Source organism: Mauremys reevesii, linkage group 11 (genome assembly GCF_016161935.1).
Source record: "Mauremys reevesii isolate NIE-2019 linkage group 11, ASM1616193v1, whole genome shotgun sequence".
NCBI lineage: Eukaryota > Metazoa > Chordata > Testudines > Geoemydidae > Mauremys > Mauremys reevesii.
The window spans coordinates 20,132,170-20,151,043 of NC_052633.1; the positions used below are offsets into that span (position 1 = coordinate 20,132,170).

General features: G+C 47.1%; 1 protein-coding gene across 1 annotated transcript in view; it reads right to left on the bottom strand.

Annotated features, from left to right (window-relative positions):
- CDK15 (cyclin dependent kinase 15) overlaps positions 1-18,874 on the bottom strand; it is a 55,775-nt gene that overhangs the window by 20,180 nt on the left and 16,721 nt on the right. Inside the window, exons 9-10 of the mRNA XM_039494290.1 lie at positions 18,703-18,796; positions 6,936-6,999 (exon numbers count right to left, since the gene is read on the bottom strand). Coding sequence (XP_039350224.1) covers positions 6,936-6,999; positions 18,703-18,796 — 158 coding nt within the window. The remainder of the gene's footprint in view (positions 1-6,935; positions 7,000-18,702; positions 18,797-18,874) is intronic.

Here is an 18,874-nt window from a genome sequence, read left to right on the forward strand (position 1 = left end):
TGGGTGAGTCATTTAACCTCACTGGCTTGGTTTTCCCACCTGTATAATGGGGAGAATAATACCTATCTACCTCAGAATGGTGGTATTAGGGTTAGCTAATGAGCAACATGCTGCAGTCCTTGCCCAAGCAAAACTCCCATAGGAGTCTTTTGCTTCAGTAAGTACTGTTGTGTTTGCCATATGGTGTGTACAGAACTTTGAAAATGTATGCAAAACACTATAAATGTTAGGCCCTGCTTCAGGAAAAGCACTTACACATGTGCTTAAATCCATCTCTATTCAGGAAAGCTCACTGGGACTTGAAGTTAACTATAAAGTAAAGCATGTGCTTCAGTGCCCTTCCTGAACATGAATCTTTCCCTGAATTGTGGTCTGAATTACTATTTTATTATATCAGTTGGGAACAGGTGCAAAATTCAGAAAGGAACTTTAAATACAGTAAATGAGGGACTAGACGAAATGTAAGCGTTTTTTTTTAAAACATCATTTTGAAATATGATGAGCTAACAAAATTGTGCTACTTCCTTTAATCCCTGGGGATACAGGACTAATATTAAAAAACACGTTTTTCAAATCCTTTACAAGTACTTACATCTGCCAGAATTTGTAACTACCTCATGCTTCAGGTTTTAAGGCAATCTCTAACTATTAGGGATCAGGATGAGACCTAATTTGGTGGAGGGGGAAAAGTATCCCTCATCTGCCCATTGCAAGGTTTCTTGCCCCTTCCTCTGAAGCATCTCGTTCTGGTCACTGTCAGAGACAGGAGACTGACTGGACGGACCTTGGGTCTGATCTAGTTTGACAATTCCTATATTCTGAACAAGGCCAGTGGCAAGATGGACACCTTCCAACTTCATTAGTGTGGAAAATATTATTACTATTCTTATTTGAAGTAGTTCTCAAAGACCTCAGACAGGCTTGAGGCACTCTTGTAAGCGGCACATTACAAACACCCAGGTAAATATAGTTCCTGCCCCAAAGGGTAAAACAGATCTACAGTTTTAAAGCAATGTAAATAGCTACTGATTGAAGATAAAGGAATTCAAGGATCTTTGAATACTGTTCAACAAAATGGGTGAAATACTGATCAAGTGATATATGATTATGGTGATGTACACACAAGATAATGATACCATTTATGGCTGATTGGTCTTAACTAACAATGAGTGCAAACCCTAGATACTCAGTAATTCTGTTATTTTCTAGCAATACAAAATGCAATGTCTGCTCATTAGAAAAGACCTCCCCATTGCAAAACAAAGGTAAACTGCTAATGGGCAGATAATGAGACAAGCAAACCTAGAGGACAAAAGTTAAAGTAGTAAACAATCCCATCTGATGAACATTGAAGATTATATTAAATGCTGCTACTTGAAGGCAATGTTTTTGCATACGTGCACACTTCTATGCAGTGTTGTACCCGTGTTGGTCCCAGGATATTAGAGAGACAAGGTGGGTGAGGTGATAAACTGGAACCATAAACTGACTGAACATTAAATCTCACCAAATGAGGGTCAACCCATCCTCATCATCGTATCCACTCATTATACTCCGCACCCAAACATAGCCATTATATGAACAACATACCCTCATATCTCAATGTCTGCACTTTGACCTGTCAACCTTTTACCCCCAATTGGGGATATTGCAGATTATGTATTCCGTATGCCACCTGATCTTCACACCCCTTGATAATCTGCATGTTATTGCCTGATAACCAGAAACTTCTGTGCTTAAACTCTGTACCATTCACTTTTTTAAAAAACATCATCTTAATAAAATCTTTTATTGGACCAACTTCTGTTGGTGAGAGAGAGAGAAGCTTTCAAGCTTACCCAGAGCTCTTCTTCAGACCAACTTCTGTTGGTCTAATGAAAGACATTACCTCACCCACCTTGCCTCAAGAAAATATTTATCTATCATCAGCAAAACTGGTGGTGCAGCAGGCCAGAATCAGTGTGGCTGTGTGGCATAGACTGCAGTACATGCCCAATGCCAGGCCTAGCGAGCTGCCCTGCAGACTGACGGCACTGCTCATGAGTTCCTGGGTTCCTATTCCCTTTGGGTCCAAAACTATATGCAGTTTATTACGAAATAAAGATCTCCATCATTTTAGGATTCAGTTTCCTTCTCTCCCATAGAGACTTCTTGTTAAATGAAGTCTCAGTACAGAAAGTGAGATTAAAAAAAACAACCCACTCTGAGAGCTGAGACTTCATTTGTATGCAAAAATGTAATTGGATGCTGGTGTTTCAGTGCTTGTTGCTTCTTGCTTCCATCTGCTGGTGGAAAGTTGAAAAAGCCAGGGACACTGAAAATGCCTCAGTATTTGGAGGTAGGGGGGGAGCTCATTTTTAGAAGCATCTAAATCCCATTCCTGGTAGCAGAGCCGCCTGCATATATTCAATAAATGATCCTAGTGAGCCTCTTTTGCTTTAAATGTCATTGCTACATCAGAAGAACTTCCTTGCAAAACTCATCTATCATGACTGAGATGATACTAATCAACATAGAAAACACCAAATGTTCTGCTGTTGCTCAGCATTAAAAGGCATTTAAGGCAACTAGTGCTAACAAAGTTGTAAGAACATTATGAACTGTTCCCTTCCCTTTGGAATCCGTGTGTCAGAAAGTGGAGATGTGAAAAACTCAGCATATCAGTAACTACATTACAATCTGGCAAAAACATTGGTTAATGTCGTGCTGTTATTCCTAATTCTTTCCTGCCTGGTGTCTAGATTCTAACTTGTAACCATTAGTGGAGGTGGATCAAGACACTGGCCTTCTCGTGCCACAAATGGAGTTGAGAGGGGATTTAAACTCCTTGCTTTTCAGTGTGGTGAAATGAACACAGCAGTAGATTAATGCAAGGATTTGAGCTCACACAGCATGAGAGCTTTCAAAAATAGTGTTAACAGAGCTACAACTGCCCCTTTCACAGGAAGCAAAAGGAGAGAGACAAAAACATGAACAAACACAGGGCAAAGTCTTGCCATTGCTGTTGAGGATATAGTGGCTCCTGAGTGCAGTGGGACTGGCAGGTGGGCCACTGAGACGCCAGACAGGGGCTTTCCATACCCATGACATGCTGCAGTGACTGGTTCTGCAGCCGTGCATGCAGGGTCAGAGTAAGGGCCGGGTGCCCATGGAGCCACAGTTATGTGTATCCACTAAGTAAGGAGGGGGAGTGCAAGGGCTAGCCTGTGGACATTGCAGCCCAGGGCACTGCTTCTGGCACGAGGGAGACTTCCTTGCCTCACCTTCCTGTTCAGTTGGGTTTTGGACCTGGGCTGAGGATTTGGCACATAAGCAACAATAGCTGAGTTAAAATGATGTAAAGGAAGGACAGAGTTTTCTTTAATATAGGGCCCTATTCTGAACTGTTTTACGCAAGGGAGCAAAGAGGCTTAAGGTGCCCTATTACTGCCTTGTACAGGCTAGGAGAGAGCATCCTCCGGGGGGGCTGTTACTTCCCCTCCTGTGGGCAGGAAGTGATTGCAGCCAGGGGCGGCTCTAGGAATTGCGCTGCCCCAAGCAGGGCGGCACGCCACGGGGTGCGCTCTGGCAGTCGCCGGTCCCGCGGCTCCGGTGGACCTCCTGCAGACGTGCCTGCGGAGGGTCCGCTGGTCCCACGGCTCCTGTGGACCTCCCGCAGGCGTGCCTGCGGATGCTCCACCGAAGCCGCGGGACCAGCAGACCCTCCGCAGGCATGTCTGCGGCAGGTCCACCGGAGCCGCGGGACCAGCGGACCCTCCGCCTGCCGCCCTCCCGCGGCACGCTGCCCCAAGCGCGCGCTTGGTGCGCTGGGGTCTGGAGCCGGCCCTGATTGCAGCCCAGACCCCAGGGCCTGCACAACTGCATGCCACCCCTTGGTCAGGGTTTGTGGCAAAGCTACACTCGGGGAGCCCCTTATGGTGCCAGGTACACCTGGAGGTTCCATTTTAATAGGATCCTACAGACCTATCTAGTCCAGGAACCCTTCCGACCACAACACGGTGAGGTCACCGCAGTTCTGAATCTGATCCTGTGCAACTGAAGCCAATGGGAGATTTCCTATTGATTTCAATGAGAATAGGATCAGACCTGCTGTGCTTTGTTTTGTGATGTTCTCCTTCTGTGTCTCCAGGCATGCACCTGGTTATTTGTTATCTGTGCTTATAGTGCAGTGCTGTGAACATCAATGGTACTAGCTATATACAGACTAGTGTATCTAGGTTTGGAGAAGCACTCGAAAGTTTGTCTGCTTAGCTGAACTATCCCGGCCACTTAGATCGGCACAGCTGGGCTGGAAATAATCTCAAGAGAAAACGTTCTCTCATCTGATCCCCGCAGCCTCTCCTCGGGCTTGGCATATCTTAGGGATAACAGCACTTTTGCTTTGGCTGGAAGCAGAAAGTGCAGAAGAGTGTGCAAATGAAAAATACATTTAAAAAAAGAGACCATGTTTGTTTCATCTATCCCTCTCCCCCCACCCCCCCGCCCCAGAAATGGGTTGGTTCAGTTCATGTCTAGGGCAGATGCCCAGGTTGGTTCTTATTTTATCCAAGCGAGTTCATATATTCCTGATTTGGAATCAAATGCTGGCTCGAGAGTATGGCAAGAGCCGCCAGGTGTGTGCAGGAGTCATTCGGGGGCTCTGAGGACGGGAAAGGAATCCTTGCTGGTTTACAAAGTGGCTTCAGTAGCTGCTAGGACTGCAGCACATCCTTCTTCCTTCCCCCGTGTGGGTGCCTGAATAGAGGGGACATATACAGGGATGTGTCCACCAGCTCCCATGCCCCTGTTCTGCCCCACCCACAGAAATGCCTTGCCTGTGGGCTTCACAGCAGATGGGAAGCCTGCTCTGCCCTCATGAATTCCTAGGGCTTGTCTACACTGTGGAAACTTTCTCACCGATTTTCAGACCACTTCAGATGAAGCGGTTTCAAAACCAGATAGAGAGCTGCCCAAGATGGCCTGATCCATTTTCACTGAAACAATTTCAAGACAGCCTAGAATCCTGGCCTGCTTCCCCCCCGCCCCCCTCCCCCCCCCCCGTGTGGATGGAAGTGTATCAGCTCTGGTGTCATCACAGTCACCTGGGACAGCATTGGAATGTGTACAGTTTGGATTGGGTAGAGTTTAGTGCTAAAACTTATGGTAACTCTGCCTGTGAGTGGGCCTGTTTATTCTGTTGACATCAGAAAATTCCCTTCCTTGGGTCAGATTATGCTACCCTTAGTCGCATAAGGATTGCCTTATTCCACAAGCAATCTGGGACAGTTTGTGCTATAAAATATTGATCACAGTTATGAGTGAGAGTATCCCAATCCAGCGCTTAGGGAGGAAAGCCAATCATTTCCCCCCAACTGTCTGCTCTGTGCTCCCTTCCCAGCCAGACTAGCAAGTTGCTGCAGAAGGCGACACATTCCAAATTTCACGCCAGTTTGATTAATGTGTCTCCGCTAATTGTGTGAAAGATTCCAGTCCTTTAGAATGTGAGACCAGGTTATTGTTCATCCAATCACAGTTAGCATGTGAAAATGGGGGATGTTTAGTGTCCAAATGCTGGAGTCAAAGGAGGGGTGTCTTGGAGTGGGTCACAGAGCAACACCCACTCCTTTGAAGGGATGTTACTATGCTCTACTAAACATGTAAACCTCTTGCTCAAAGCACTTCTTTTCCCTCCTCCACATTTTTTCAAGATAGATATCCCCCCCCTCCCACTTCTCAGGGAGTGAGTGAGAGAGACTGGCTAGGTCAGCGGATGGATGGATTTCACGTTCCAGGGTTTTTAATATTTCACTTTTATATTTCTCTTAGAGAATGATCCTGCTGAGAGGCTGAGAATCAGTGCTCATCATTTCTCCCTCATTGACACTTGGATATATTGCACTGAAAGATATCCCAGGAGAAAACATTAAAAAGAGAGAGAGAACGCCTGCTTTTCAAAGCATACTTCTCAACCTGCCCACATCAAAATAAGAAACAACTGGCCCTTTGAAGTCCAGGACACAGACTTCTCAACCAGCCTGCATGGAAATAAGGGAAACCGGCTTTATAAATCACACACACTTCTCACCTTGCCCACATCAAAATCAGGGGCAGTGACCTTTAAAAACAAAGTTTAAAGGCCTCAGACCTCAGCTCCATAAGAATAAAAGGCATAGATAGACCATACCTACAAGCATTTGTCACCTCGTCCAGTGTAAAATAGGAGATGCTGGCCCTTTAAGTTGAGCAGTAGACTAATTAGGGCTTGTCTACACTGGAACTTTACAGCGCTGCAATTTTCTCACCGAGAGCAGCAAGTTTCAGCGCTGTAAAGCGCCAGTGTAGACAGTGCACCAGCACTGGGAGCCGCACTCCCAGCGCTGGGAGCTACGCCCCTCATGGAGGTGGGTTTTTAGAGCGACTACACAAGCCACGTTAAAGCGCTGGCACTGCAGCGCTTTAACCTTGCCAGTGTAGACTAGCCTAACTAAGGCTTTGTCTAATACGGACCTTTCAGTGGCACAACTGTAGTGCTGCAGCTGCTCCACTGTAAGGTCTCCTGTGTAGCTGCTCTATGCTGGCAGGAGAAAGCTCTCCCACCAGCGTAATTAAACCACACCTAATGAGTGGCAGTAGCTATGTCAGTGGGAGAGCATCTCCCGCCGACATAGTGCTGTTCACACTAGTGCATTTGTCAGTAAAACTTACGTCAGTCAGGGGTGTTTTTTTTCACACCCCTGACCGACACAATTTTGCCAACAAAAGTGCTAGTGTAGGCAAAGCCTGACTCTTCAGCACTTGGTACAACAAAATGTTAAAACAATCTAAGCTTATGGGATATACTAAGACCCCCCTAATTTCTGCAAAGTGTTGAATTTTTGTATGGAAAATTACTGATCCAGTTCTTAAAAGGTTAGTTACTCAGAGTGCATGTAGAAGCTCTTTCAGTGAGGCTGTACCTGGTTTATAGTTGGGAAGCTTGGAAAGTCCTGGCCAGGTATCCTCAGTTGGAATCCCCAACACCTGTGTGAAGCAAAAGCAAGAGAACAGAAATCAACTGTTTGTGAATCCATTTGTACAGTCTGAGAGTCAGATTCTGACCTCAGTTACACTAGTGTGAATCCAGAGTAATCCCTTGGAAATCAATGCAATTACACCTGGACCTACTCTAGTGCAGCTGAAATTGAAATCTGGCCCTATGTGTGAAGGAGAGAGATGCTTTAGTACCGCTGAATTTCTAATAAAAAGGGACTTGCCAGAGTTTAATGCCACTGCTGCTGGGAATGTCAATGTACATGTGCAGCTGCACTGACAGGTGTCATTTACAAGGGTATTTGCAATAACAGGGTCATTGTATAGCCGTGTTTACAGCTAAAGATGTCCCTCTGGGGCCAGGATTACATTGATGAGTGGTTCTCTGCAGTTGTACTTGCACCACATGATATGCATTCAGTGGCCATGCACTGTAGCTGTAATAGAGACCCCTGCTGTTTCGAGATCAAAAAGGAAAGATGGTAAACATCTACTGACAGGTGCTAAAAAATAATTCAGAGCCTGATTCTGAGAGGTGCTGAGCCTCAATATCTCCTTTTGCCTTGAATGTCAATCAGTGTGGCTCAGCACCCCTCAAGTAGTGGAATTCAAGCCAATAAGTATCCCCTAAGGTCACTTTTGCTGCAGAGGACAATGAAATTGAGCATATATATATGTATTTTCTCTTTGGAATTGCAGCTGTTCAGTGTGATAGTTATTATTTATTACATACAAAGTGCCCTGTGTATAACACTCTGTAAATGACCTGTGCCAAACACATAAAGCTCATACCCAGTTTATGGCATGAAATGATAAAAACCATACTGCCAACTCCAGGAATTCAGAAATCTGAGTCAGCCCCCAAAATCTTTTATTTGCTTTCTGCTTTTCGGCGCCTTTAGATTACTCTCAGGTTTTTCTCTGCAACCAGGAGGGCTAGGAACTTAACGTTTCTTTAAAATGAAAGCTACGATTCTCATGTAATCACCTGACATCAGGAGCTGGGGCTTGAAGTAAATACCAAATATTATGAGACTTGTGATAAAATTGCAAGAGTTGACAACACTGAAATATGATACAGACAGCAAATATGGAGAGTGGTCATTAAAAGTGGCATGTCTTTTTCATATATATATTTTGGAAACAATAATAGGGCTATGATGCAAATTCTTATACGCTGCAAGATGGGCAGAACAGTTAGGGACTGGTCTGGATGTGGATGAGGATACATTAATTTATAAATAGCAAATTCATAGTACAGATAGGACATGTTATATCTACAGATTGGCTCAAAGCAAACCCCAGACCTGCATACCTAAATTGTGGTGGGAGAGGGGGTCATTTATCATCTGAACCTGAATTCAGAATTTTGCAGTAGGCTCTTATCTTTCTAACAAGCCACATCAAAACTTGGAATCTGAAATCCCTGAAATACACAGTGTAGAAAATCCAGCTCTACGGTTTGAAGTGTTGTTCCTGCTGTAATTCTGGCCTTGATTCAGCTATATGCTGAGCACCTTCTTTGAGCTACGGAGAGTCTTTAATTCCTACAGAATTAATTCCAGTTCAGCAAAGTACTTAAGAATGCACTTAACTGTAAGTATGTGCTTAAATTCTTTGTTGAGCAGGGAGGGATTAAAGTACATGGTTAAATGCTTTGCTGAACTGGAGTGTGAATGAGGCAAGGGTTCAGAATACCGCTGTATAGTATCAATTACACGATTTCATCAGAAGCTAGAAATCCGTTTTTTCAGTCTGCTATTTAAAAATTGATGTGGTCGCAAGCCATGACATTTGGGTCCAGTGTTCAGTTTCCAGGGATTTGGATCTAGGGCTTTGTTTTGAGTTTGACCCTCTCAATGAATAGGTGCCTGATCAGAAAGTAGGCCTGGACTATATATATTTAATTGCTATAAACATACTCCTAAGATTACTTTACCCTTTACAATCCTTTCTACAGTCTTTTAATCTAGCTATAACAAATCTCTGGGTCAAGTTATCAAACATTTTTTTATGGAAAAATAAGAAGCGTAGAATTAGCATTAGTAAGTTAAAATTGCTCAAGGAAACAAGGCATCTTGTCCTTCCAGATTCTCACGGTGCAGCATCACTATATCTGATATAGGAACGGCAAAATTTCTGTTCCAGTGAGCATGGCGCATGACTGAACAGAATGTGATTTCTCCCGCATACCTTAACCTCTTGTCTGAAACAAATTACTTGCCATTTTCTAAAATCAACCTGATTGAAGCCCTGTCCCTGAAAAATAGCCACAAAATCTGCACATTTCAAAATATAAAACACCCTTTGATTGTCACACTTGTAGAACTCACTCAATTTCAGCCTGAAAACAAAAATAAAATATTAATTCCTACACCAGGAAAGATACTGTTCCCTCCTCATAATATTGTTCTGCCCTTCAATCAGCTGCACCAACACCACAATAAAGAAACAAAATGATTTTACATGTGCTGAATCTAGCTGTCGCTACCATTTCACACAACTGACATATTCAGTATAAAAACAGTCCAAAGAACTCACTCAATTTCAGCCTGAAAACAAAAATAAAATATTAATTCCTACACCAGGAAAGATACTGTTCCCTCCTCATAATATTGTTCTGCCCTTCAATCAGCTGCACCAACACCACAATAAAGAAACAAAATGATTTTACATGTGCTGAATCTAGCTGTCGCTACCATTTCACACAACTGACATATTCAGTATAAAAACAGTCCAAAGCATTTTATTTCCCGATGTCACACAGTCCTACAGAATGCTGTAGATGAAAAATATCCTCCTATACCACACATCTGGAACTAAGACATGGGTAAGAAAATGTCACAGCCTGATGGGGCTAGAGCACTTGCCACCATTCATAAAACAGTTTGTAAAAAATTCATACAAATGCAACGTTATATTCCACAGAGCCCACCCTCCCATCCTGTCTATTGGCTGCTTTGTGTTACTAACCCTTTTATGTTTTTCCCTTGTGTGCTTTAGCTCGGTAACATTTTGGACAATTAATTGGTAGAGCTTGCCTTATTTTGGCCCCATTCCTAAAATCACACGGGTGAACTCCTGTACCCACATTGAGCCCTACAGAAGTCACTGACAGCCACTGAATGTGTGGCTATCTAGTGCAAAATTCATGTCTGACACCTGGGAACTTGTGCTAATAATTTAAGCTTATTAAGTTTACTTCTATCTACAACGCAAGTTTTTAAAGAACACATTTTACCTAATCAGACTCTCAGCCTTGCTGACTAGATTGGATCAATGCTCATTTCACAGAGTCAGAACTGTCTACAGTTCAACTCAACACATTGGTGCAGATTATATACAAACAGCTTCAAACTGAGACAAGCACACCAGACGTAGGTTGAAGATTTTCAAAAGTGACTAGTGATGTAGGTTGCCTCAGTTTTTGGTACTTAAATTGGGACATTTTAAAGAACCTGATTTTTAGAAAATACCAAGGACCTATCCTCTAAAAACATCATTTAAAGTGTCCCAAGTTGGACACCCAACAGTCGCTAATCAGTTCTGAAAATCTTGGTCTCAGTATAGTTGTCTTCCCGATGTAAATGTGTAACAACAATGAACCTTCTGTGTAATGGAGTAACTATTTCATGGCTCTTAGACCTTCTTTCCTGATTCTTAAATATTATTTCTGTCTTTTGTAGTATGAATTATTAACCCAACGCATAAGAAGGTTTCAACCAGCTCATATATATAGTGACCTAAATTATACCGAAGTAATTTGTAGTGTAGACATAGCCTCAGGCTTGAGGCTAAAGAACCATTTTCCTACCACCTTGGCTGCGGAGTTCTGTGTTTTCTCCTCCTTGGATCAACCACCTTTGGGAAAGTCCCATTTCAGAGGGGTAAGTCCACAGAGAAGCTGAAGATGTGGCCAGAGGATGGCAGTGTTGGCCACTCAAAGCAAAAAACAACAAGAAGCTAATGTTTCACGTTTCTGAAGAGTCAATGACCAACAGCAATATACAACAGTGCATATATTGGTTACATCCACCTTGATTTAGCCCAAGTGCAGGGAAATGTAGATCATTCAGTAGCACAAATAAAGGATGGGACACTGCAGGTCATAGAAATGATTTCTCATTCAGAAATTCTATATCCCCTAGTGAATTCCCCAGTAGACTTCATTAGAATACTCCTACTGGTCTCTCCTTATTCCTTATAGTTCTTCTTCGAGTGCTTACTCATGTCCATTCCATAATAGGTATGTGTGCTCGCCGCCTGCACCGGTGCTGGAAGTTTTTCCCTTAGCAGTATCCGTAGGGGACCAGCTCGGGCGCCCTCTGGAGTGGTGCCCGCATGGTGCACTATAAGGGGCACCGCTGGCTGCCCCCACCATCAGTTCCTTCTTGCTGCCAGGGATGGTGCTGGAACTTCTGCTGCTTCGGCTAGCTTTTACTTAGTTAGTGCGTCTCATGAACATTTCTTTGTAAAATAGTTGTATATAGTGTAGTATCTGTTCTTATTAGTTCTAGTTAGTTGGTCCCGAATGGGACTCAGCCTAGAGACGGGGCATGCCCCGTTCCCCAGGCTTTAAACCATGCAGTCGTTGTAAGTGGCCCATGCCCATCAGTGACCACACATTAGCTGCTTAAAGTGTCTAGGAGAAGGACACATAAGCGACAAGTCTCGCATCTGTAAGTTGTTCAAACCCAGAACAAAAAAGGAGAGAGACATCCATCTCAGGGCACTCCTGATGGAGTCGGCTCTGACCCCAGCACCGGAGCAGAGGTCCAACTCAGTCCCGAGCACCGCAGCATCAGTATGGAGCGCCCTGCCGGTGCCGTCTACAAGCCGGCACCAATCACTCTCCCTGGCCAAGAAGCCCAAGAGGTCTGCAAGGGGAAGATTTTCCACTTCCCGTAAGGGAAAGGAGAGGACCGGAGGAGAGCCAAGACCCATGCTGGATGGCTCAACACCTCTGTCAGGGAGTCGGGCCCCAGCTCATGTCGACATTGTTGAGAGTCTCTGCCAACTCAAAGTCCCGTCGATGCCTGACTCCCTGCAGGCAGTGCAGGAGATCCTGATGCTACCGGTGCCGCCCACACCAGCTCTGATGGTACCCAAGCCCAGGGATAAACCCGCCTTGGGACCATTCCGAGTGTCCCTGCCTGAGCAGCGCTGCTCCCCATCATGGGGGACATCCTGCCAGCGCTCGCCTGCATGGAGCCGTCATGCCTCAAACTTTGGGAGGCAGGCTCAGAAAAACCCTCTTCGATCTCCAGACCACGAGCACCAACAGCAGGATTCAAGGCATGGCTCGCCGGTAACCTGGCACAGACCTGCGGAGGCACACACCCCCTGGCATGAGCATCGAGACCGACCCATCAGGTCTCCAACCTCTCGGTACTGGTCCTGCAACCAATCAGCGGAACAGGGTCGCCAGTCACCTGCCCAACAGCACCCAAGATGCAAATCCCCTCGATCAGGGAGATTCTATCGATGACCAGCCCACTCAGACTCCTGGTTCTGCTCTAGATCCTGGTACATGTCAAACAGCGTAAGGCATAGATTGCCAATCTACCGACACAGATCTGCCAAACACCAAAGATCCCCGGGGTCCCCCGGGAGGAACTCGTCCTGATCAGACAGGTCGGCATCAAGGCACAGTGGCCAGCACCGTGGTGAGGAGGGTCACCGGGCCAGCCGGTCATGGTCACTCCGCAGCATCCATTCTGCTTACGACTCCAGTGCTGATCAGGAGTCCCTGATAACAGGACAGGCCCCAGCACAAGTGGTACCGTTGACTTCATTGGCACTGCAACCAATCCCGTAGCCTCTGGGTCAATGGCTGGCAGTGTGGTACCCCTGGAATCCATGGGGGTTCACCCAGCCTTCCCTAGCATCCTGATTGGTGGCGGGAGCCTCAGATAGGCCATCGGCTGCAGCATCCCGCCCTCCTCAGGAGGTGGAAGCTCCCAGGCAAAGATCCCCCCAGACCCATGAGGACAGGGGAGCAGCCACTGGACCACCGGGGGATGTGGTGGATCCCTCAGCACTGGCTTTGTCCTCATCATCACCGGACGAAGCGATTACGGGTCCCCCTCGCCAAGTTCCACAAGATGACGCCATGGCTCATCAGAAGCTTTTGAAGAGGGTCGCCTCTAACCTGGGGCTCCAGGCAGAGGAACTTGAGGAGCCGTCAGACTCACTGTTTGATGTCCATGGCAACCGCTAGAATGAGGGGGTATCGGAAATAATTAATGCCTTATGGCAAACCTCCTCCTCCCTGCCACTCATCTCAAAAAGGGCAAAGCGCAAATATTTTGTGCCAGCTAAAGGCCATGAGTATCTCTATACTCCCTCGTAGTTGAGGCTGTAAACCAAAGAGAGAGGGAGGGTCAACCCGGGGCTGCGCCCAAGAATAAAGACTCAAAGAGACTGGATCTGTTTGGGCAAAAAATGTATTAACCTTCCAGCCTTCAACTGAGAGTGGCCAACCACCAAACCCTCTTTGGCCACTATGACTACAATCTGTGGCAGTGTATGGCCAGATTCGCGGTCTTGCTGCCCGAAGGGTCCAAGAAGGAATTCCAGGCAATCCTTGAAGAGGGCACAGCTGCAGCAAGAGCAGCCATCCAAGCAGCCTCGGACGTAGCAGACTCCATGGCTAACACCATGGCCTCAGCCATCTCCGTGCGAAGGGCGTCCTGGCTGCTCCTCTCGTGTCTGTCAACGGAGGCTCAGTAGTCGATGCAGGACTCCCCTTCGACGGCCACGCACTGTTTGCAGAACAGACAGACGGTAAACTGCCTGGCCTTAAGGACTTCCGCACTGCCCTGAAAACTCTGGGGCTGTATATTCCCAGTACAGCCCGTAAGTGGTTCAAACCGCAGCAATCTCAGGGCCAAGGGAGTCAAACCTGCCAGGAGCTCCAATTAGGAAGACTAGGGGCTACAAGCGCCACCCGAGCCACCCACCTCCTCGCTCTGCCCAGTCAGGCTCAACTCACAATAAGCAGGGGGGCAAGCGAGCGTTTTGAGTGTGCGCTCAAGGGCGACCTACCAGACTTTACCCCGGATCCATCTGTCCTGCTGTTCTCCAACTGCCTTTCTTTTTTCCTCCCCACCTGGACAGCTACCACTTCAGACCGCTGGGTCCTCAATACTGTGGTGGAGGGTTATACCCTACAGTTTACTTCCCACCCCCAGTCTCCTTTCCCCGTCCCTCTTCAGGGAACCTTCTCACGAGAGTCTCCTTGCACAGGAGGTAAAGGGGTTGCTACAATTCGGTGTGGTGGAAGAAGTTTCTCTTGAGTACAGGAACAAGGGGTTCTATTCCCGGTACTTCTTAATCCCAAAGGCCAAGGGTGGTTTGTGGCCCATCCTGGACCTGAGGGACCTCAACACATATCTAAAGAAGCTCAAGTTCTGCATGGTCTCCTTGGCTTCTATCATCCCCTCCCTGGACCTGGGAGACTGGTACACCACCCTCAACTTGAAGGGCGCATACTTCCACATAGTGATCTTTCAAGGTCACAGATGCTTCCTCCAGTTTACAGTGGGACCCCACCACTACCAGTTTGTGGTCTTCCCGTTCGGCCTGGGGACAGCACCCAGAGTGTTTACCAAGTGCATGTCGGTGGTGGCTGCTTACGTCCGGCATCAGGGTATCCAGATCTACGCATACCTCGATGACTGACTTGTCAAGGCAACTCCAGGCCTCAGGTTCAAGAGGATGTCATGGTGCTGCAAGCCATGTGCCACTCCCTGGCCTTCTGATGAACGTCAAAAAGTCTACGTTCCGGTGCAGAGGATAAAGTTCATTGGAGTGGTGCTCAACTCAACCTGTGCCAGAGCGTTCTTGCCACTAGAAAGGTTCCAGCCGTTGATGGACCTCATTGTGCAGGTCTCCAGGTTCCCCCTGACTACAGCCAGGGTCTACCTGTGCCTGCTGGATTACATGGCAGCATGCACAAACGTTGTCTACGATGCCAGGCTCCGGATGCGTCCCCTGCAGCAATAGCTGGCCATGGTCTATTCCCAGTCCAGAGATCACCTAGACAAGGTCGTTACCGTTCCCCTGACGGTACTCGCCTCACTGTGATGGTGGACTGATTGCATGAACATCCTAGAGGGGGTTCCATTTGACACCCCACATCACTCCATCAAATTGGTATTGGACACCTCAGACTTCGGCTGGGGTGCGCACCTTGGCGACCTCCAGACCCAGGGTATGTGGTCCCCGGAGAAGATGACATTACACATAAATGTCAAAGAACTCAGGGCGGTCTGCTTGGCATGTGGAGTCTTCCTACCTCACCTGTCAGGTAAGGTGGTGAGAGTCTTGACAACTCTCCTGACAACACGGCCTCAATGTTCTACATCAACAGGCAGGGGGGATCACATTTGTTGACTCTCTGCCAAGAGGCACTCCGTCTCTGGGACTTCTGCATCAGCCACAAAATCCATCTGGAAGTTTGTCATCTCCCTGGCATCAAGAACACATTAGTGGATCACCTCAGCAGGGACTTCTCCTCTCACCATGAGTGGTTGCTCCACCCGAAGGTAGCCTGCACGATCTTCCAGCGTTGGGGAACTCTCCAGGTGCATCTGTTCGCCACAAGTCTAAACAGGAATTGCTACCGGTTTTGTTTGTGGCAAGGCCTGGGTAAGGACTCCCTCTCTGATGCCTTCCTCCTGTCATGGTCAGGGAACCTGATATACGCGTTCCCTCCAATTCCTCTCATCAGCAGGGTCCTGGCAAAGATCAAGAGAGACACGGCACAGGCTATCATGATTGCCCTGTTGTGGCCCTGCTAGCACTGGTTCAGCACACTCATGAACCTGGCAGTGGCCCTCCCTGGCCCCTGCCCAACTGACCGGACTTGCTGTCACAGGACCATGGTCAGCTCCTGCATCCCAACCTCATGTCCCTCTACCTCTCGGCATGGATGCTGCGTGGCTGAACCCGGAGGAGCGGACCTGCTCATATGAGGTCCAACAGGTCCTCCTGGGAAGCAGGAATCCCTCAACCAGACTGACTTACCTGGTCAAGCGGACAAGGTTTTTCTACTGGGCGTCCAAGCATGGCACCTCTCCCACGCGCTCTTCCATACAGTCTATCTTAGACTACCTGCTTCATCTGAGAAACCAGGGCCTGGCACACTCTTCCATTAGAGTGCATCTCACGGCTATCTCCACTTTTCACTCAACAATCCAGGACCAGACGGTGTTTTCTCATGACATGATGGTCAGATTCTTGAGAGGCCTCAAGAGACTCTTCCCACAGGTACGGATTCCTGTCCCACAGTGGAATCTTAACTTGGTCCTCTCTCCGCTCATGGGCCCGCCCTTTGAGCTGCTGGGTTCCTGCTCCTTTTCCCACCTGTCATGGAAGGTTACGTTTCTGGTGGTGGTGACATCGGCAAGACAGGTCTCTGAAATTAAGGCCTTGACCTCAGGACCTCCATACCTGGTCTTCTACAAAGATAAGGTTCAGTTGTGGCCCCACCTGGCCTTCCTGCCGAAAGTGGTCTCCTTCTTCCATATGAACCAGGACATCTTCCTCCCGGTGTTCTGTCCCAAACCGCACAAGATCAGTGAGAAGATGTCTTCACTCCCTGAACATCCAGAGGGCCTTGGCTTTCTACTTCGAACCTACCAAACCTTTCTGAAAATTGACTCAACTCTTCATTGCTACAGTGGATAGGATGAAGGGTCACCTGCTGTCCTGGAAGAGGATTTCCAATTGGTTCATCTCATACATAAGGACCTGTTACAACCTGGCAGGGGTTCCACTGCTGCCGATTGTCAGAGCCCACTCAACAAGAGCGCAGGCGTCTTCGGTGGCCTTCCTGGTGCACATCCCTATCCAGGACATCTGTAGAGCAGCAACGTGGTCCTCTGTTCACACATTTACCTCTCATTATGCCATCACTCAGCAGGCCAGAGACAATGCTGGGTTTGGTAGAGCTGTGTTGCAATCTACATGTCCGTGAACTCTTACCCACCTCCAGGGGTACTGCTTGGGAGTCGCCTAATATGGAACGGACATGAGCAAGCACACAAAGAATAAAAGACAGTTACCTTTTCCATAACTGGTGTTCTTAGAGATGTGTTGCTCATGTCCATTCCATACAAACCCGCCCTCCTTCCCCACTATTGGAGTTTCCAGCAAGAAGGAACTGAGGGTGGAGGGAGCCGGTGGTGCTCCTTATACTGCACCATGCAGGTGCCACTCCAGAGACCACCAGAGCTGGTCCTGTACGGATACTGTTAAGGGAAAAACTTCTGGCACCAGTGCATGTGGCAAGCACACAACACCTAGTATGGAATGGACATGAGCAACACATCTCGAAGAACACCAGTTACAGAAAAGGTAACTGTCTTTTCTTCTTGGTTTCTGCTGGTGCACCAGGAGTCCCATGGACATCAGTAGACCCATAGTTCGAGTCCAACATCAGTTGGAACCAGATGAAAAATTAAAACTAGAATTTCTGAGAGGGTCTATGAAACAGAACAATGGCAGACCCTGTTGATTTTTCCTAATCCTCTTAACTATCCAGCAGCATATAGTTCCATGAGGAGTCTCTTGTATGGGCTTAGGCCTTCAATCTACTCCTCTTGACGGACGTCAATGATAGTGTTGACATTAACATCAATGGGAACAAGAGTGTGTCCTTAAAGGGCTTGTCTACATGTACAAAGCTACAGTAACAACTCTGCAGATGTGCCACTGTAGTACTTTAGTGTAAACTCTACCTACGCTGATGGGAGGGATTCTCCTGTCAGCATAGGTAATCCACCTTCCCAAGAGGCAGTAGCTAGGTCAACAGAAGAATCTTCCATGACCTAATGCTGTTTACATGGGGACATAGGTCAGTTTAGCTACCGACCTAATTTTCTAGTGTAGACTAGCCCAGAATCTTGTTGCCATTTTCAGTGCAGCAATCACAAATCAGCAGCATAAGCCGGTAGGACAGTGGATCTCAAATTTTAGCAACCCCCATTTTGATTTAAATTTTTTCATGGACCCCCAAGCTCCCCATTCAGCGCAAGGCCACGTCCCCACTCCACCCCTTCCCCCAAGGTCCCACCCCCGCTCTACCTCTTCCCGCTCCCACTCCACCCCTAAACCTCCTCTTCCCTGCCTCATTCAGCCCCCTTCCCCGAGCGCACCCTGTCCCCGCTCCTCCAACTCCCTCCCAGCGCCTCCTGCATGCCGCTGAACAGCTGTTCCCCGGTGTTCAGGAGACGCTGGGACGGGGAGGGAGGGAGGGCAGGGGAGGAATTGATCAGTGGGGCACGCGGACGCTCTGGAGTAAGGACCCCAGTTTGAGAAATGCTGCACAAGGACAATATTAGCACCTCTTGAAAGAGGACAATCTACTATATGCCTTGGCCAAGTAAGGGAACAGGATTTGCAGTAACTACATACCTTTTATGCCTCCTTCAGTTTGATGTCAGTGTAATTGGTTTTAAATTTTTGATGAGATGACAAACATCAAAGGAAAATCATTTTGATGTACTCTAGTGACTACAGGAAAGTTACCAAATATAAAATGGTTTATAGAATATGGCTGTAAACTTAGCACATTGGACTGAGGATTCAAACCAAATTACGTCTCTTGTATAAAGCAGCCATGCTCAGGATGTAAAATTTAACAATATAGATATTTTCCTCTCATTTTCCTGACTGTATTTTACTCACCGCCCAGATCTTCTCCAGCTGTTCCAGAGTACCAGTAACTGCTGGGAACATGGGTTGACCCTGGAGCATTTCAACCAATATACAGCCTGCACTCCTGCAAAAAAGAAAATACCAACTCATTCAAGTAAGCAGCATGTAGAGTATATATATATATAGGTAAAAAAAGTCTATC